The sequence below is a fragment of the Trachemys scripta genome, chromosome 3 (genome assembly GCF_013100865.1).
Source record: "Trachemys scripta elegans isolate TJP31775 chromosome 3, CAS_Tse_1.0, whole genome shotgun sequence".
NCBI lineage: Eukaryota > Metazoa > Chordata > Testudines > Emydidae > Trachemys > Trachemys scripta.
Genome location: NC_048300.1, coordinates 25,527,128 through 25,548,344, shown reverse-complemented (window position 1 = coordinate 25,548,344; position 21,217 = coordinate 25,527,128). Strand labels below are relative to the sequence as shown.

The 21,217-nt window shown below is 43.2% G+C and overlaps 1 protein-coding gene across 5 annotated transcripts in view; it reads right to left on the bottom strand.

Moving 5' to 3' along the window:
* Positions 1 to 346: 346 nt before the first annotated feature.
* The window catches only part of CLHC1 (clathrin heavy chain linker domain containing 1), a 31,161-nt gene continuing 10,290 nt past the window's right edge, over positions 347 to 21,217 (bottom strand). For 4 of the 5 annotated variants that reach the window (XM_034764310.1, XM_034764309.1, XM_034764312.1 and 1 more), the window contains exons 8-12: positions 19,330 to 19,436; positions 14,395 to 14,569; positions 6,858 to 7,060; positions 1,577 to 1,756; positions 347 to 647 (exon numbers count right to left, since the gene is read on the bottom strand). In XM_034764310.1, the coding sequence (XP_034620201.1) occupies positions 445 to 647; positions 1,577 to 1,756; positions 6,858 to 7,060; positions 14,395 to 14,569; positions 19,330 to 19,436 (868 nt within the window). In that variant the 3' untranslated portion in view covers positions 347 to 444. The remainder of the gene's footprint in view (positions 648 to 1,576; positions 1,757 to 6,857; positions 7,061 to 14,394; positions 14,570 to 19,329; positions 19,437 to 21,217) is intronic. The other variant, XM_034764314.1, reaches the window with a different exon arrangement.

Genomic DNA, 21,217 nt, shown 5'->3' with positions numbered 1-21,217 from the left:
GGAACTGTACCCATATCTCTGAAGGCAGAATGTGGCCCCAAGGAAGCAACTGTCTTCCTTTCTTCCAGAGGTCCCAACATTTTATTAATTGGCAATGGGACTCATGTGATGATTCCCTCCCTCCCTGCAAAAAAGCAAAGAGACTGAAGCATAAAGATGAACAAAAGAAAAACTGAGAAGTGAATGTACTATTCAATACAAAGAAATATATAAACATACTTTCACAATATTAATTAAATAAATAGGCCAAGTTTGTTCTACAATGAAAATACCTTCCCAGTTAACACACAAGTATTAAAAGGGGCTACTAATTTACGTTTGATGGCAAAAAGAAGTCTCAGCTCTATTTCTGAGTGATAAATGTTTACTATAATTCATAGAAGCAACTAAAACGATGCTTAGGTTGAATGTTGTTAGAGCTCCACCAATTGCTTTACAGAAGAATTACAAGAAAACGTGTTCCATTATCTTTACATCATCATCATCATCAAATGGAGAAATCTGAACCACTCCTTCCTGTGAGGTAAGGATCGAGAGAATTTCTTGAGACAATTTTTCATGCTTATTTTCTGCACATGTATCTGCGATCTTCTTCCAACCTTCCAAGGTACAGACCGTATCATTTAAAATAACTTGTTCCAGTGCATCTGATGAAGAAAAAAATATCATGTAGTGGCACAGTATTTACCCTCAGTTTCTGCTTTGCTCATATTAAACAAAGAACAGAAAGAGGTATGATCTTAGGGGATAATATGACTACAGATCAATAATTCTTTTTCCAGTTGGATAAATTGTAAGGTCAAGGACCAAATAAAGAGATAACTGATCAAAAATCCATCAGAAAAGTAGTGTTTACTTTATTTATAAAGATTAAAAGCACCTCCTACCACAGCACTGAAAATCATGTCTGAAACCCCACGAAAAGCAGAAAGACTGGAGAATGTGTGGCCAATTCTGCCTTTTATTTATTTAATTTAATGTATTTATTTAAAGTTAATGTATGTTTTGCTCTTGACTTCAGTGGGAGTAAGATAAGGCCATCAGTTGGGAGTAATCATCACTGCAAGGGGAAAAAACAAATGTGCCAAGTTGCCAAATTACATGGCCAAGAAAGGTCCTTAACTCTAGAAGAAAGTACAGGAACTTGCAGCAGACCCTACCAAAAGTGCTAATCTGAACACAGGACTGAGCAAGGCAGGCTGTAGCAGATGGCAAAAGTAACTTTTTTGATATCAAAGGGAGTACCATGAGTAGTGAGATTTTAATCACTCTCCATTATAGATTAGGGACAATAGGAGCATCAATGACACAATAATTTATGGATTTGGGGTTTGTTTTTTGGAAAATGTCAATGGACACATGGTACAAAGGGAAAAGATTAACTATGTGTTTTTAAATTAGCTGAATTAAATTTGTTAACACAATTAAATGATTGTGACCTCAATAACTTTCATTTTATTGTCATTTACAATTGAATTGTTTTGGAACTTCCCAGATACTGCAATGAAAATAGAGAAATGTGACATTTACATAACTTCACTATAAATGTCTGTTAATTACATCTTATTGTACTTACTCTTCTCACCCATGTTTATTTCCTCTAACAGTTGTAAACCATGCTCTTTGTGATCAGTATCAATGAGTGAGAGGATCGTAGCCCCAATGGATAATAATGCTGGTTTCTCATTCCACTCTTGAGTTAGACAATGAATTAGCTCAATACTAGGACAGTTTTTCAGTAGGAATAAGTAATCATCTGAAAACAAACATCCAGGTCACTATACATTTGTGGGTGTTCACACAAACACACAAGCATGATAACTCCAATTCTGATCTCACTGACCACTGTAAATCAGGTGAAACTTCAATTAAGTTTGTGTAAAACTAGTATACATGAGATCAGAACCTGGTCTCATTTATCTGGAAGAAAAGATAAACAGCACAATAATTAAATTCACAGATGATACTAACTAGGGAAGTGTTGCAAATATCAAAGAAGACAGAAATAATAAGAGATACCTTGAAGTTGTTAGAAATATTGGCAAGAAATAAAATCAGACTGGAAAATGCAACCTAACAGAACAGAGGAATAAAAATCTGAAGGAAGATATTAAATGGGAAAGAGATACTTGGAAAGCAGCAATGTTGAAAAGGGGCCTAGGGAATTGCAGAGTGCAAAAGTGATATGAACTTGCATTGCTATATGGGCACAAAGAGAAGCTAATGTGATTTTAGTTTGCTTACACAGAGGCGTCACATCCCAGAACAGTGAAGTGATAGCCCCTCTCTCTAAATGCCACTGGTGAGACAGCACCTACATTAGAATGCTGCAACAGTTATAGGCACCACAGCAACAGATGAAGGTTGACATAATTGGAGAGAAATCATTTAAAGAGAAATGACTGAGTGGATGGAGGAAAGGGCATGAGGAAAAATAAGAGCCAAGTAGCACAATCCTGCAGCATGCTAAACATCTTCAGTATCTACTGCCTTTCCTGCATGACTGGGCCCTAAATATGTACAGTGTGGCTAAATGACTGGACAGGATACGAACGCTCTTTACAACCTCAGATACCTGTCAATTTGGAGGGTGAAATTCTGGCCTCATTAAAGTCAATGATAAAACTTCCTGAGCAAAGATAAAATATTTAGAGTGGGGCCTAATAGCTGAATTTTGATGGATCTATGATGTTGCTTAAGGTGCGTATCTATTGTTTTTGGAGAATTCACACTGACCAGTCTCAGGTACTATAAATGTTAACTGAGGATGGTATGGTATCTGAGCAAGTACATAATGTTTTCTGAAGTAAGATAGAAGAGTTGACCAGATGGGATTTTTACATTTCTCTAGTCAATATCTTGGGTCAAGCTGAAAAGAACAAGCAAGAGAGTTTAAATAGATAATTTTGCTCTATATTGAGGAACAGAATGTGCCCCAGATTCTTGTCTGTGTTAGGGCTGCTATTTTGCTGCTCCACTGTCCAAAGCAATCCTAAAGCCACATAGCCACCTGCAAGAGGATCACCCCAGTGTAATGGATGCTTTGTTGCTATAGAACTGGTCTAACTGCTCATATACTATCCATATTCGTGACTGTCAGTGTAAGGGACATAGCTGGGGAAAGGGGGCATGACTGGGTCTTCCCTGCAGTTCAGCAATCCTTGACTGCCATGATGACAGCATGGGGCTATTGCCAGCTAGTGTAAATTAGAACAGCATGTAGTCTGCTCTAACTCACTCCAGGGAACCAGCCCAATACAGTCAGTTTAGGAATGGGGGAGTACAGAGGTGCCATGAAGCCCTTTGCACCTCTCTTTCCCCCACAAGTTGTTTTGTATACCCCTTGGGTGCAGCTGAGAATCAGGATCTATGCATCCAGTATGTGATGTAGTCTTTATGCTGCCTACTTCTTTGACTAACATAATTTGAGGGTGCATCTGCAACTTGTTTACAAGGTAATAAGTCTGAAGCTAAATGATCCACACTTCCAATATAAAGAAAAATCAATTTTAACTTTCAAATGATGTAATCACTAATACAGAAAATAAATAGATGCCTCAATTTATTTTAGGCCAGTAACTTAACTTTTTCATTCTGTAGAACAACGTACAAAAAAGAGAGATCCTCTGCTGAACCACATCCCTTTCTATAACCCACTTCTTCACTTTTCCTACAGCATTCACAGTCTCTTCTGAATGTGCCCATAGAACATATTTTGAGGATCAGTGCTTTGCAATATTACACTCTCTTAGGGACATAAATATGGAACAATATGTCATTGCCTGTCAACATCCATGAATAATACTCAACTCAAAAATAAATAGTGAACAGAATTTTATCTATATTAGCCACAATAAATGGGTTTGCTCAAGACAAAAAAGAGGTGGAGCAAATATACATGCATGCCTGATGTTGAAGGAAATCCTATTTTAATTTAAAATAGGCTGGTAAAATTTTTGACAAGATTAGTGTCATCTTCAGTTTTTGGCAACTGGCAATCTGAACTTGTGCAACCAACATTTTAAAATCTATCAACATTTTCATTAGTTTGCATTCACAAAACAGCATTCTTTGATCTTTCAGAACATATCTTCACTTCTTTCATCATCTTTGTTTTTCCCACCTGCACCCCTAAGGCTTTATGGAAATATGCTTATGGATGTATATATGACACAACTGGAATATGTTTTATGCTACGCATGCCATGTAACATATCTCTGCAAAGGTTATGATCTACTGAATCTATTCATCCTATTTGTATGCATGTAATCATTTTTGTATTCAAAAGTTATGAATATTGACTATATACTTGCTTGATTTTTAAATAGCCTCAGTAAGGCATTTGGTCAACTTCTTGAGAAAAGAATATGCAAGTTAAGTGCCCAATCAAGAAGCACTTAACGGACAATGGATCTTGGAAGGCTCCAATCCACATGAGAAGACTACTTGAGGACGGTCAAGGTAGCATGTGAACCATGGCTGCTACCTGTAAGTTCTGAGTCATGCATGGACATGTGACTTCCCCATGTCACTCCAAGACTCCATCTTGTAGCTGGAATTCTACACAGGGGGAGGGAGGGGTATCCACCCACAAGAGAAAGTCTATTTAAACCCCTGGGAAACCCCTCCATTCTGTCTTCAGCTGGCTCGCCCCCAAGGATACCTGAAAGAAACTGGAACAAAGGACAGTAACTACAGGGGGTGTGAGTGATTGCTGGACCCAGACTAGAAGGAGACTAGTCTGTAAAAGGAAGCTTACTGGAACACCTCTGAGGGTGAGGTTTTATCTGTATTCAGTTTTCTTACAGTATTAGGCGTAGACTTTTATTTCATTTTGCTTGGCAATTCACTTTGTTCTGTCCGTTATTACTTGGAACCACTTAAATCCTACTTTCTGTATTCAATAAAATCACTTTTTACTTATTATTTAACCCAGAGTATGTATTAATACCTGGGGGGCCATCTCTTTTGTAAAGGTAAAAAACAGCAAGTGTACATCTAAATAGGCATGCAACTGCATGCGCTTTCAATACAAAGCTATAAAGAAATGTGATTAAATGAGAGCAGAAACATATGGAGTGAAATCCTGGCTCCACTGGCAAAACCCTTGTTGACTTCACTGGGGCCAGGATTTCACCCCTGTGGGTATAGGACATGATTGTCTAGTTGTGTGTTCAACTGTGTTTTCCATCATAACTGATCAAGTGTCTTCACTTCCAAATTTAGGCCTAATACTGCTAAAATTTAGGCATATGCTTTGTTTTACTTGTTATGTGTGTCTAAGTGCTTGCAGAATCAGGACTTCAGTCAATGTATTTGGATGCAGAATTAATCTGATTATGGTTTTACAAAAGAGAAAAGTACTTACTTCTAAAATATAGTTATCTAAAATACAGAGTTGTAGTAGTTCTTCAATCTTATACCCATGTTCCTAACATGAGAGTGGTGAGGAGGTTTTCTATAGTTTAACTGCTCAATATTGGCTCCAGCGCAGAGCTTCCAAATTGAAAAGGTGCATAATTTGGAAACATTAAAAAAAGATTCTAGAAGTCCCACCTGAGATGGGTAGTGGTTGTGGGTTCATCTATTACATTTAACTAAATCTTAAAAGAATAATTATTACAGCTAAATTATTTTTTCTTCTCCAAAGTTACAAGCTGCAACAGACACCCTTACTCACAGGGACTCTGACGTCAGGGATGTTGCTATAAAAATATACACCATTATCTATTTATAAAAGATACTGAAATGCTACATAATGTGTGTCTATAAAATGTATAGACACATATATACACACACATACATAAAAAGTTGGGAAGAATAGCAAGAGAAAGCAAGAAATAAAATACTTAATGAGAAATGTGAATAACTGCTAGTAGAGAAATCCAAAAATAAATGAAAGGGGTTAGTGAATTAAAACACTCCTAGTTTGGCCAATATTCCTTAGGCTTTAAAAGACCTTGAAGTTGCAGGTCTGCTATGCAATGACAATGCCAGATGCAGTCAGACAGCTTTTAAACAGGATTCTTTTGGAGACAACAGAATCTAATATACTGGTGTCAAAAGAAACAAACTATGGATATTTTAAGGATTTTAGCCCATCAGATAAAAACCTCAGGACATTTTCATGTCAAAGAAACATAGACAGAGGAACTCACTCACGACATTCTATGTCAAGTTTGGCGAGAAGGGCTTTGACAAGACAGAGGCTGGGCATGCTTAATGGTCAGAATCTGCTTTATAGACATCTTCTCAGAGGGCCTGATTCTACACTGCAGTGCAGCTTGTGTACAGAGTGTAAAATGGTGCCATTATGATTTGCCAGGGTTTTATAACCACTTTGCACAGGTGCAAATGACCCTAAGAACTCATTAGGCAGTCATCTCCGTTTCCATTATCATATTTAAAGAATTTCTCTGCAGCCTCTAGTTATCAGATTAAGAATCTATGCTAGAACTACAGATAGGCCAAACTAGCCTCTTAGATTTTGAAACTTTAGGCTATGGAGTCCTCTACCAATCTCACATTAGTCTCTCTGGCAGATCAATAGGGAGCTACTGAAGCTCGATCCTCTGAAGAAATTCCTTATTTCCAACTGAACTAGTCACTTTAGTTGCTTTTAGGGCAACATTTCTAGTTATTTATATTATTTACATATGCAGTGGCATGTTAAGAGCCAAATACTGCTTCCATTAGACTCAATGAGAACAGAATTGGATTTTTTGTGTGAATTTAAAATGTATCATTTAAAAATTTAGTCCAAAATGTCACCATGATAAGATTTAATTTTTAAACCTGAAATAAACAATTGGTAGAAAAATGATGAAAGACAATATAATAAATGCTCTGTGATTTACCTAAAGTGAGCTGTTTGAATTGCTGTATATAATCCATTGCTCCACAAATTTGACCCTGTTTACACAAGCACAGAGCAGCTTTCTTGTGCACACCACACTGACTGTAGGCAATCTGAGCCAAAGCCAAGCACTTGGACTTGTTGAATGGTTCCACCTCCCCATAGTCATAAATCACATCCCCTACTGCCTCACAAAACGTCAGCCTGAAGAAAACAAGGTAATAAAACAAACCAGATAGTTATTAGTGTGTTTTCATAACTCTGGAGCACTTCAGAATCAGGTACAGTAGAACTGGATTGTGTGTGAAAATACCAGACTGCTCCCCTTCAGCTCTTGTGCCCCTCTGTCCTTGTGCCCCACTCTGCTTTTGAATTAGGTTGTTTCCTCCTTCCCCTCCCATGTGCTTGGGCCACAGCAGGCAGAGATCTAAGAGCACAGAACAGACTGCCTCTTCACCAATGCCTGGTGCCATGTTAGCCACTGGTGTTTGGAATGGGCAACTGCAGCCCTTGCAGCTCTCCTGTATTTGTGTGATTCCAGTTGGGGTGCAGGGATGTGTATGGGGAAGGGAAATGGATAGAGGCCTCTTTAATATTTTTAATTAAATAAATTCTACTGGGAATTGTGTGATTATGGGAGACTTTAACTTCCCAGATACAGATTGAAGGACAAGTGCTACTAATAATAGTAGGGCCCAGATTTTCTGGGATGTGATAGCTGACAGATTTCTTCACCAAATAGTTGCTGAACCAACAAGAGGTGATGCCATTTTAGATTTGGTATTGATGAGTAGTGAGGACCTCATAGAAGAATTGGTTGTAAAGGACAACCGTGGTTTGAGTGATCATGAGCTAATTCAGTTTAAACTAAATGGAAGGATAAATAAAAACAGATCTACATTCTTCCCGTTTATATTGGTATTTGATGTTTCCAGTCTCATGCCCACACCTTTGAAAAGTTCTGCTAATGCAAACCCAGTTTATTTGTTAGCAAAGGCCGTATTTGCATGACTGGTATATAAGGGCAGTCAGCAGCGAACCAGCTGAGTGGTGAACAGCAGAGGCTAACAGCGGGAGTTTGCCTGGGAGTTCGCCTGAGGAGAGCACACTGAGGCTTTCATCTGCAGGTTTCTCTGAGTAGTTCCTGCAACAATTGAGGAAGTTCTTAAGAGGACGGTGATATGGAAGGTGAGCGATCAGCTGTTGTAACCTGCACAGGTTGTGCCATGTTTGTCTTTCTTCCACAGGACAGAAGCGACTTTGTCTGTACAAAGTGCAAGCTGGTCTCCATATTGGAAGAGAAGGTTCGAGGGCTGGAGAAACGAGTATCGACTCTGCGTTGCATAAGGGAAAATGAAGATTTCCTGGACAGACGTCAGGAGATGCTTCTACGGCCACAATGTTCTGAAGACTCAGAGCAGGCGCAGCAGGGACAGATGGATTGTGAAGAGGTTTGGCAGCATGTGACAACCAGAAGGAGAAAGAGGAGCGTCCAGGCACCAGCAATGGAGATACAGGTGAGCAATCGTTTTCATGTTCTCTCTACAGGTACTAATGCGGAGAGTGGACTAGATGACCCATCTGAGGGAAGGGAGCAGAAGGAGACTCCACCGATTGGAAGGCAAAAGATGCACTGTCCTAGGGAGGGGGTTCCACGACCACCACTACCAAGAGGAGGAGGAGGGTAGTGGTGGTCGGGGACTCCCTCCTCAGGGGGACTGAGTCATCTATCTGCCGTCCCAACTGGGAAAACCGAGAGGCCTGCTGCTTGCCAGGAGCTAGGATACACAATGTGACAGAGAGACTGCCGAGACTCATCAAGCCCTCGGATCGCTACCCCTTCCTGCTTCTCCACGTGGGCACCAATGATACTGCCAAGAATGACCTTGAGCGGATCACTGCAGACTACGTGGCTCTGGGAAGAAGGATAAAGGAGTTTGAGGCGCAAGTGGTGTTCACGTCCATCCTCCCTGTGCAAGGAAAAGGCCGGGGTAGAGACCGCTGAATCGTGGAAGTCAACGAATGGCTACGCAGGTGGTGTCGAAGAGAAGGCTTTGGATTCTTCGACCATGGGATAGTGTTCCAAGGAGGAGTGCTAGGCAGAGACTGGCTCCACCTAACGAAGAGAGGGAAGAGCATCTTCGCCAGCAGGCTGGCTAACCTAGTGAGGAGGGCTTTAAACTAGGTTCACCGGGGGAAGGAGACCAAAGCCCTGAGGTAAGTGGGGAAATGGGATCCTGGGAGGAAGCACAAGCAGGAGAGCGCAAGAGGGGAGGACTCCTGGCTCATGCTGAGAAAGAGGGACGATCGATGAGTTATCTTAAGTGCCTATACACAAATGCAAGAAGCCTGGGAAACAAGCAGGGAGAACTGGAAGTCCTGACACAGTCAGGGAACTATGATGCGATTGGAATAACAGAGACTTGGTGGAATAACTCACATGACTGGAGTACTGTCATGGATGGATATAAACTGTTCAGGAAGGACAGGCAGGGCAGAAAAGGTGGGGGAGTTGCGTTGTATGTAAGAGAGGAGTATGACTGCTCAGAGCTCCAGTATGAAACTGCAGAAAAACCTGAGAGTCTCTGGATAAAGTTGAGAAGTGTGAGCAACAAGGGTGATGTCGTGGTTGGAGTCTGCTATAGACCACCAGACCAAGGGGATGAGGTGGACGAGGCTTTCTTCTGGCAACTAGCAGAAGTTGCTAGATCGCAGGCCCTGGTTCTCATGGGAGACTTTAATCACCCTGATATCTGCTGGGAGAGCAATACAGCGGTGCACAGACAATCCAGGCAGTTTTTGGTAAGTGTAGGGAACAATTTCCTGGTGCAAGTGCTGGAGGAACCAACTGGGGGAGAGCTTTTCTTGACCTGCTGCTCACAAACAGGGAAGAATTAGTAGGGGAAGCAAAAGTGGATGGGAACCTGGGAGGCAGTGACTATGAGATAGTCGAGTTCAGGATCCTGACACAAGGAAGAAAGGAGAGCAGCAGAATACGGACCCTGGACTTCAGAAAAGCAGACTTTGACTCCCTCAGGGAACAGATGGGCAGGATCCCCTGGGAGAATAACATGAAGGGCAAAGGGGTCCAGGAGAGCTGGCTGTATTTTAAAGAATCCTTATTGCGGCTGCAGGAACAAACCATCCCGATGTGTAGAAAGAATAGTAAATATGGCAGGCAACCAGCTTGGCTAAACAGTGAAATCCTTGCTGATCTTAAATGCAAAAAAGAAGCTTACAAGAAGTGGAAGATTGGACAAATGACCAGGGAGGGGTATAAAAATATTGCTCAGGCATACAGGAGTGAAATCAGGAAGGCCAAATCACACTTGGAGATGCAGCTAGCAAGAGATGTTAAGAGTAACAAGAAGGGTTTCTTCAGGTATGTTAGCAACAAGAAGAAAATCAAGGAAAGTGTGGGCCCCTTACTGAATGAGGGAAGGCAACCTAGTGACCGAGGATGTGGAAAAAGCTAATGTACTCAATGATTTTTTTGCCTCTGTCTTCACAAACAAGGTCAGCTCCCAGATTGCTGCACTGGGCAGTACAGTATGGGGAGAAGGTGACCAGCCCTCTGTGGAGAAAGAAGTGGTTCGGGACTATTTAGAAAAACTGGATGTGCACAAGTCCATGGGGCCGGATGCGCTGCATCTGAGGGTGCTAAAGGAGTTGGCGGATGTGATTGCAGAGCCATTTGCCATTATCTTTGAAAACTCATGGCAATTGGGGGAGGTCCCTGATATCTGGAAAAAGGCTAATGTAGTGCCCATCTTTAAAAAAGGGAAAAAGGAGGATCCGGGGAACTACAGGCCAGTCAGCCTCACCTCAGTCCCTGGAAAAATCATGGAGCAGGTCCTCAAGGAATCAATTATGAAACATTTAGAGGAGAGGAAAGTGATCAGGAACAGTCAGCATGGATTCACCAAGGGGAAGTCGTGCCTGACTAACCTAATTGCCTTCTATGATGAGATAACTGGCTCTGTGGATGAGGGGAAAGCAGTGGATGTGTTATTCCTTGACTTTAGCAAAGCTTCTGATACGGTCTCCCACAGTATTCTTGCCGCCAAGTTAAAGAAGTATGGGCTGGATGAATGGACTGTAAGGTGGATAGAAAGCTGGCTAGATCATCAGGCTCAACGGGTAGTGATCAATGGCTCCATGTTTAGTTGGCAGTCGGTTTTAAGCGGAGTGCCCCAAGGGTCGGTCCTGGGGCCGGTTTTGTTTAATATCTTTATTAATGATCTGGAGGATGGTGTGGACTGCACTCTCAGCAAGTTTGCAGATGACACTAAACTAGGAGGCGTGGTAGATACACTAGAGGGTAGGGATCGGATACAGAGGGACCTAGACAAATTAGAGGATTGGGCCAAAAAAAACCCTGATGAGGTTCAACAAGGACAAGTGCAGAGTCCTGCACTTAGGACAGAAGAATCCCATGCACTGCTACAGACTAGGGACCGAATGGCTAGGTAGCAGTTCTGCAGAAAAGGACCTAGGGGTCACAGTGGACGAGAAGCTGGATATGAGTCAACAGTGTGCTCTTGTTGCCAAGAAGGCTAACGGCATTTTGGGCTGTATAAGTAGGGGCATTGCCAGCAGATCGAGGAACGTGATCGTTCCCCTTTATTTGACATTGGTGAGGCCTCATCTGGAATACTGTGTCCAGTTTTGGGCCCCACACTACAAGAAGGATGTGGAAAAATTGGAAAGAGTCCAACGGAGGGCAACAAAAATGATTAGGGGTCTGGAGCACATGACTTATGAGGAGAGGCTGAGGGAACTGGGATTGTTTAGTCTCCAGAAGAGAAGAATATGGGGGGATTTGATAGCAGCCTTCAACTACCTGAAGGGGGGTTCCAAAGGGGATGGAGCTCGGCTGTTCTCAGTGGTGGCAGATGACAGAACAAGGAGCAATGGTCTCAAGTTGCAGTGGGGGAGGTCCAGGTTGGATATTAGGAAAAACTATTTCACTAGGAGGGTGGTGAAACACTGGAATGCGTTACCTAGGGAGGTGGTGGAGTCTCCTTCCTTGGAGGTTTTTAAGGCCCGGCTTGACAAAGCCCTGGCTGGGATGATTTAGGTGGGAATTGGTCCTGCTTTGAGCAGGGGGTTGGACTAGAGGACCTCTTGAGGTCCCTTCCAACCCTGATATTCTATGATTCTGTGAATATCTTCCTTTTCCCAAGGCTGTAATGCCCGTCTCTTAGCCAGAACTATGAACCAAGTAAGACTCTCATGATTGTCTCTAATGGTGTAACTCAATTGTCAGATGTGCATGTGCAACACCCACTGGAGTTAATAGGAACTGTACCCATATCTCTGAAGGCAGAATGCGGCCCCAAGGAAGCAACTGTCTTCCTTTCTTCCAGAGGTCCCAACATTTTATTAATTTCATTGGCAATGGGACCCATGTAATGATTCTCTCCCTCCCCGCAAAAAAGCAAAGAAACTGAAGCATTAAGATGAACAAAAGAAAAACTGGGAAGTGAATGCACTATTCAATACAAAGAAATATATAAACATACTTTCACAATATTCATTAATTAAATAGGCCAAGTTTGTTCTACAACTCCAGTTGGGGTGCAGGGATGTGTATGGGGAAGGAAAATGTGTGTTATGCCCACTTTGTGACACCTGGCAAGTCAGGCAAAGAGTTTGCTGCTGTTGAGTTGGGAACCTACTCAGTGCATTCTGTGGGGTCGACACATAAGAACCTCAGAGGATACTCAGTGCAGCTGGCATGAAGGAACTGTGTGGGGCTAGAGCAAGTTCAGTGCAGACAAAATATCTGGAGATTTCAGATGCTTATAACTTGGCCAAATTTGGATGGACTGCCTCAGGGGCAGGAAAAAACACCTCCCTGACTCCAATGCTACTCTGACAAATTTCAAGTTCATACTCCAACTTGGAGTTCAGGCTCCAGAACTCTTCATAGAAATGTTGAGAAGAATTTTTTTTTTTTTTTTTTAACATTGGCAAAACAACCTTCTTTTCTCTAATATCATTCTCAGAAATGGTTTTGTTTAAACTTTGCAAAGAAATTCAGACTGAGGCAGACATCTGGCATGGAAAATTTCAGCCTGAATAGGTAAAGCTTTGCAAAGTAGAAGCAATTGAAAATGGGTTCTTATGATGGAGAGTGTTAGGCACCCTTAACTTTGGTGTCGCTACCAGCTCTGCCTACAATTCAAGTAATTTTAGAATTTTTTAATATTTGTACAGTCCCATTCTAAAGTCATAATAAAGCACTTCAGAGTGTGCATCAGGCTAAGACATCTTTACTAACTTTATAGTTTTGGCAAAAGGATGTAGGTTTCCTGTCCTCCTGAATATACAAGGCCTGGCTTGACATTTCAACATAATTTCCAGTATCCTATTGATTTAGCAATGACTATAATTCTAGTGATAAAATATGCAATAATGGCTCTTTTGGGAAGATTATTGCGTGTGGTAGGATAAGCCATAAAGAGAAATGCCCCATATGTCAGAATTCTAATTAGATTAATGCCATGCTGAACAGTGGAAATCTCCCAAACTGTTCTTGTGGGATTTTCACTATTTTAAGATGCATCCGAACTGGATCTGGAAAATAGGTTCCTTCCGGTTTAGGATTTGATCCAAGAGCAAAATTGCAGAGGCACTTTTAGTTCTGGAGATTCAAATTTGAATACTTCAACCCCCACAAATGAAATCCAGGGGATAGAGGATAGCTTTGAGTTTCCAGTTCAGATGTCTCTTGAAGTAACTGTACTAAATACCGTATAGATACTGCCAGGGCCGGCTTTAGGAACTGCGGGGCCCGATTCGAATACCGACGGCGGTCCGGGTCTTCGGCGGTGGGGGGTCCTTCACTCGCTCCGGGTCTTCCGCGGCACTGAAGGACCCCCCACCGTCGAAATGCCGCTGAAGACCCGGAGCGAGTGAAGAACCGCCCCCACCGCCTAAGTGCTGCCGATGACCCGGACCGCCGCTGGGTGAGTAAAAAAAATTAAAAAGGCGCCTAAGGCGCAGGGCCCTGTTAGGCGCGGGACCCGATTCCGGGGGAATTAGCCTAAAGCCAGCTCTGGATACTGCTGTTATTATAGAAACAGACACACATAAGAGTAAAACCAAAACTTCTAGCTATTCCAATAACTGCAGGTTTCTAATGTTTAAAAAATGGTACCAGAACAAAAAACGGTCTCACAATCTGATTTTCACATAACTTTTAACTACAGTAAAAAGGGCCTGAAACAAAATTTTGGTCTACAGCGATCTAACAAGGCCGATATCTTAAATTAAATGTTGCATTCTGCAAAAATAGCTTTTCATGCTGTTCATTTGTCTTGGTGTATACCACGGTGAATTTAATAAATGGCATCAAAGTAATGTATCTGTGAGATTGCCATTTTGTGATATTGTGTTTGCATGGTTCTAATTCACAAGAAAAGGAGAGTGTTTTTTTTTTTTCCTGATCACTTAGGAAAAGCATGAATGCAACTTTCACAGGGGAAGGGCACATACCCATATGAATCCAAGTACACTACAGGCCTGCTTACCTTTGCTGTGTGACCCAGTGCATAACTAGATTTAACTGTTTTTCAAACAATGCACATTTGATTGCTTCCAGAGTCATGGCTGCACACAGAGGATGTTTAACTGCAGCACTTGAGCTTATGAGGGCCTCAAAATATCTCAGCAAAGGTAGAATCCTCCCTTTAACAGCACCAAGAGCTAGAAGGAGGGAAAGGAAAGTCACTGAGCAAAATATTTTGGAAAATAGCATTTTAAGTTTTCCAATATGTTTTTTTTTTTGTTTGTTTGTTGGTTTTGTTTTTTTGCTTTGCTGATGTCCTCAGAATGCCCTGGACAAATTCCAACTAATGGCTCAATCCTGCAAGATGCTGAGCCCCCTCTGCTGCCATGCTAGTCAATGAAAGTTGAGGCTGCTCAGTATAGAAGATGGTGGCACATCACATGATTGGGCATTATCTGTGAACACCTAAAGGCAAATTTTCATAGCAAAATGTGTGGATTTAAACCACTGAGTCTACATGGAGTTGCCTAGTGAAATGCCTGCATATTATTTTGAAAATACACCTATAGAACTTTCTGCAGAGGATGTCGGTTTTATAGTTAACAGTAAAGGCAACTTTAACCCAGTTTCCTTGCTTTGATCCTTTTTTATTATTGATATATTATTATTTATTATTTGCATTGCAATAGCACCTGACCACCACTCTCAAGAGAGGGAGACAGGAGGTGGTCGGGGACTCCCTCCTTACGGGGACTGAGTCATCTATCTGCCGTCCCAACTGGGAAAACCGAGAAGTGTGCTGCTTGCCAGGAGCTAGGATTCATGATGTGACGGAGAGACTGCCGAGACTCATCAAGCCCTCGGCTCGCTACCCGTTCCTGCTTCTCCATGTGGGCACCAATGATACTGCCAAGAATGACCTTGAGCGGATCACTGCAGACTGCGTGGCTCTGGGAAGAAGGAAAAAGGAGTTTGAGGTACGAGTGGTGTTCTCGTCCATCTTCCCTGTGGAAGGAAAAGGCCCTGGTAGAAACCATTGAATCGTGGAAGTCAACAAATGGCTATGCAGGTGGTGTCAGAGAGAAGGCTGTGGATTCCTTGACCATGGGATGGTGTTCCAAGAAGAAGGATTGCTAGGCAGAGATGGGCTCCACCTAACGAAGAGAAGGAAGAGCATCTTCGCAAGCAGGCAGGCTAACCTAGTGCGGAGGGCTTTAAACTAGGTTCACCGGGGGAAGGAGACCAAAGCCCTGAGGTAAGTGGGGAAATGGGATCCTGGGAGGAAGCACAAGCAGGAGAGCGCAAGAGGGGAGGACTCCTGGCTCATGCTGAGAAAGTGGGATGATCAGCGAGTTATCCTAAGTGCCTATTCACAAATGCAAGAAGCCTGGGAAACAAGAAGGGAGAACTGGAATTCCTGGCACAGTCAAGGAATTATGATGTGATTGGAATAACAGAGACTTGGTGGGATAACTCACATGACTAGAGTACTGTCATGGATGGATATAAACTGTTCAGGAAGGACAGGCAGGGCAGAAAAGGTGGGGGAGTTGCGTTGTATGTAAGAGAGCAGTATGACTGCTTAGAGCTCCAGTTTGAAACTGCAGAAAAACCTGAGAGTCTCTGGATTAAGTTTAGAAGCGTGAGCAACAAGGGTGATGTCGTGGTCAGAGTCTGCTATAGACCACCACACCAGGGGGATGAGGTGGACGAGGCTTTCTTCCGGCAACTAGCAGAAGTTACTAGATCGCAGGCTCTGGTTCTCATGGGAGACTTTAATCACCCTGATATCTGCTGGGAGAGCAATACAGCGGTGCACAGACAATCCAGGCAGTTTTTGGAAAGTGTAGGGAACAATTTCCTGGTGCAAGTGCTGGAGGAACCAACTAGGGGCAGAGCTTTTCTTGACCTGCTGCTCACAAACAGGGAAGAATTAGTAGGGGAAGCAAAAGTGGATGGGAACCTGGGAGGCAGTGACTATGAGATAGTCGAGTTCAGGATCCTGACACAAGGAAGAAAGGAGAGCAGCAGAATATAGACTCATAGACTCATAGACTTTAAGGTCAGAAGGGACCATTATGATCATCTGGTCTGACCCCCTGCATGCTGCAGGCCGCAAGACCCTTCCCTGGACTCTGCCGTTGAAGTCCCCAATCCTGTGTTTTAGTGACTTCAATTGGCTGAGACCCTCCTGCTAGTGATCCCTGCCCCATGCTGCGGAGGAAGGCGAAAAACCTCCAGAGGCTCAGCCAATCCACCCTGGAGGAAAATTCCTTCCCGACCCCAAATATGGCGATCAGTAATACCCCGAGCATATAGGCAAGAGTCTCTAGCCTGACCCTTGTTGGCCATTATGCTATTCATGTACCATTGCTTGGTTTTCCTTGGCTACTATGTTTTACCATTAAACCATTCCCTCCACAAACGTATCCAACTTAATCTTAAAACCAGACAGGTCCGTCGCCCCCACCGTTTCCCTCGGAAGGCCGGTCCAATATGGACCCTGGACTTCAGAAAAGCAGACTTTGACTCCCTCAGGGAACAGATGGGCAGGATCCCCTGGGAGAATAACATGAAGGGCAAAGGGGTCCAGGAGAGCTGGCTGTATTTTAAAGAATCCTTATTGCGGCTGCAGGAACAAACCATCCCGATGTGTAGAAAGAATAGTAAATATGGCAGGCAACCAGCTTGGCTAAACAGTGAAATCCTTGCTGATCTTAAACGCAAAAAAAGAAGCTTACAAGAAGTGGAAGATTGGACAAATGACCAGGGAGGGGTATAAAAATATTGCTCAGGCATGCAGGAGTGAAATCAGGAAGGCCAAATCACACTTGGAGTTGCAGTTAGCAAGAGATGTTAAGAGTAACAAGAAGGGTTTCTTCAGTTATGTTAGCAGCAAGAAGAAAGTCAAGGAAAGTGTGGGCCCTTTACTGAATGAGGTAGACAACCATGTCACAGAGGATGTGAAAAAAGCTAATGTACTCAATGCTTTTTTTGCCTCTGTCTTCACAAACAAGGTCAGCTCCCAGACTGCTGCACTGGGCAGCATAGCATGGGGAGGAGGTGACCAGCCCTCTGTGGAGAAAGAAGTGGGTGGGGACTATTTAGAAAAACTGGATGAGCACAAGTCCATGGGACCAGCTGTGCTGCATCTGAGGGTGCTAAAGGAGTTGGCAGATGTGATTGCAGAGCCATTGGCCATTATCTTTGAAAACTCATGGAAATTGGTGGAGGTCCCAGATGTCTGGAAAAAGGCTAATGTAGTGCCCATCTTTAAAAAAGGGAAGGAGGAGGATCCGGGGAACTACAGGCCAGTCAGCCTCACCTCAGTCCCTGGAAAAATCATGGAGCAGGTCCTCAAGGAATCAATTCTGAAGCACTTAGAGGAGAGGAAAGTGATCAGGAATAGTCAGCATGGATTCACCAAGGGCAAGTCATGCCTGACTAGCCTAATTGCCTTCTATGAGGAGATAACTGGGTCTGTGGATGAAGGGAAAGCAGTGGATGTGTTATTCCTTGACTTTAGCAAAGATTTTGATATGGTCTCCCACAGTATTCTTGCCAGCGAGTTAAAGAAGTATGGGCTGGATGAATGGACTATAAGGTGGATAGAAAACTGGCTAGATTGTCGGACTCAACGGGTATTGATCAAAGGCTCCATGTCTAGTTGGCAGCCCGTTTCAAGCGGAGTGCCCCAAGGGTTGGTCCTGAGGCCGGTTTTGTTCAATATCTTCATTAATGACCTGGAGGATGGCGTGGACTGCACTCTCAGCAAATTTGCAGATGACGCTAAACTGGGAGGAGTGGTAGATACGCTGGAGGGTAGGGATAGGATACAGAGGGACCTAGACAAATTAGAGGATTGGGCCAAAAGAAACCTGATGAGGTTCAACAGGGATAAGTGCAGAGTCCTGCACTTAGGACGGAAGAATCCCATTCACTGTTACAGACTAGGGACCGAATGGCTAGGAAGCAGTTCTGCAGAAAAGGAACTAGGGGTTACAGTGGACGAGAAGCTGGATGTGAGTCAACAGTGTGCCCTTGTTGCCAAGAAGGCTAACGGCATTTTGGGCTGTATAAGTAGGGGCATTGCCAGCAGATGGAGGGACGTGATCATTCCCCTCTATTCGACATTGGTGAGGCCTCATCTGGAGTACTGTGTCCAGTTCTGGGCCCCACACTACGAGGCTTTGGAACCCCCTTTCAGGTAGTTGAAAATGTGGAAAAATTGGAGGGAGTCCAGAGGAGGGCAACAAAAATGATTAGGGGGCTGGAGCACATGACTTATGAGGAGAGGCTGAGGGAACTGGGATTGTTTAGTCTGCAGAAGACAAGAATGAGGGGGGATTTGATAGCTGCTTTCAACTACCTGAAAGGGGGTTCCAGACAGGATGGATCTAGACTGTTCTCAGTGGTACCAGATGACAGAACAAGGAGTAATGGTCTCAAGATGCAGTGGGGGAGGTTTAGGTTGGATATTGGGAAAAACTTTTTCACTAGGAGGGTGGTGAAGCACTAGAATGGGTTACCTAGGGAGGTGGTGGAATCTCCTTCCTTAGAGGTTTTTAAGGTCAGGCTTGACAAAGTCCTGGCTGGGATGATTTAGTTGGGATTTGGTCCTGCTTTGAGCAGGGAGTTGGACTAGATGACCTCCTGATGTCCCTTCCAACCCTGATATTCTATGAGTCTATGACCTGGGCTCGGAGACCTTGTGCCATGCATTTTTTAATCGCAGCATACCTTTAGGTTGTTTTTATTTTTACTTTGAAGTGTTAAATGTAAAATCCAAACACACATAAGTAATTCACATTTGTCCCCTCAAGGCTTCTTTCAACATGAGTAATAGAGGTAGATTCTCAGCGGGCGTATGTCAGTGTCGCACTATTTGAATCAATAGTGATGTCAATTTACACCAGCTGAGAATCTGACCAACAGTATTTCCATCTAAATTCCATACCTTTAAATTTCATCATGGTTTCTTCATTGCGGAGAATTCCTCTAGGACAGTTTGCAGCATAAACTGCTGCAGCCTCATACTGACCATATGAAAATAATTCATTGAATCTAGGACAGATGAAGGAAAAGACAATGTAATATAGCACTGACACAAAAACAAAAAAGAAATGATCAGTTGATGATGTGGTGAACTAGCCAAGGAAGGAATTCCAGAAAGCCTAGTATCAAATGTCAAAGACATGGGCAATACCACAGCTTTAATACAAAGAATATTTTAAAATATCTAGTCCTTCTGTATAAAAAAAAATCTGGTGACAACAACTGGCAGTCCAGAGTGGTTCTCAGTTCCCCAAATTACTTTTTCCCCCTCACCTTCATCTTTTAGTATTATTTTGGTACACATCATCAGTATAGGCACTACACACTGGATCGTAGAATGCTGACCACTGCCTAGCAACTTACACAGTGTACACAATGGGGTTCAGGAAGTGGATCATCAATGGAAAGCTGACCAAAAGAAAGGAGGCTTGACATGGCATTTAAATGAGGAAATCAGGTTGCATAGCACACAACACCAGTTGCGCAAGAGGGTGCCCCAGAAAGTTGTCTACATCCGCATTAACTATTCAATGGTGAGATTCTGCCTGTATTCTGCTCAGCCTCTGCATGGGCTCCTGGGGGAGGGAGGGTGCAAGAAGCTTCCCCTTTGCGCTAAGAATGGCTGTTGGATAGTGTCATCTCTGATCCCCCTCAGTGCTGCTAGCAGGCAGGGAGGACAGGGAAAGCTGGTGCCGTGGTTTCCACACTGGCTTTTATCGCCAGCTGGGCACAGAGGACAGAGTACACTGCACTTGCTCAAAGGGTGGCCAAGTTGCTACTATGGCATGTGCTCCCAGCCAGAATTCCTCCTCAGGGCTCCATCAACCATATCGTCTCTCTGCATCCCCTCCCAGTGTATCTGAGGGCAGTAGGGGTGCAATCTTGTCCCAGATTACTCCGTTAAGGGAAACCACATCTAGACTATAATAATGATAGCCTAGGATTAACCCCCTGAAATGTCCCTACTAAAACTAGCTATGCCTCTATTACCATTCACCTCCTGATTGTGTCAATTAGATTTTCTCCTGAAAGACTGACTTGCCGCACTGCTGTTGGGTTAACAAATATTGATCTCCAGAAAGAAACTGTTCCAGTTAGATTTCAATGAATGTTATATTTAAGATGCTGATTTGGGAGGGACTGGTATAATGGAATATGGCGTTTCAGCTCACGGATCAAACTAAGGCCAAATCCAATCTAGGTTGGTAGTACCTGGAAGCTGTTGCCGTGTAATGACTGTTCAGTGGACTGTGTGAAATGAGTTTATGATTTCATTCCACTTCTTAGTTGCAAGAGTTTTAAAGATATTAGGCACCTAAAGATGAAGACAGGCGCTCAGTGGGATTTTTAAAAGCACCTAGCTCTCAACAGGCACCTAGTACTTTTGAAAATCGTACTAGGTACTTATTGGCATCTTTAGGAAAAACTCTAGACCAAGGTAATCGCCTCAGAGGTGTTCATATCACCAAAAAAAAACCCCCACCTCCACTGCTAGTACCTTTGCTGGCAGTTTCAGCAAAGAGGCCAAGGATGGAATGGGCCATGAAGTTCAAACTACCCTTTCTGCCCCAAAAGTGATCTTCCAGGACAGGGTTGAAGCACATGAGTAGAGCAGTGTGGAAAAGCTGCTTTTGCTGCATCTGGTCTATGGATAACCAACTGATGTAGGTCAGCAGGGCTGTCAGGCTAGCAAGCACATTTTACAAACACCAGAAATTCACAAAAAGAAGAAAAGAGTGCTCTTTTTACAAAATCCTAATTTGCCCTGGAGGACTGCATTAAACATGATA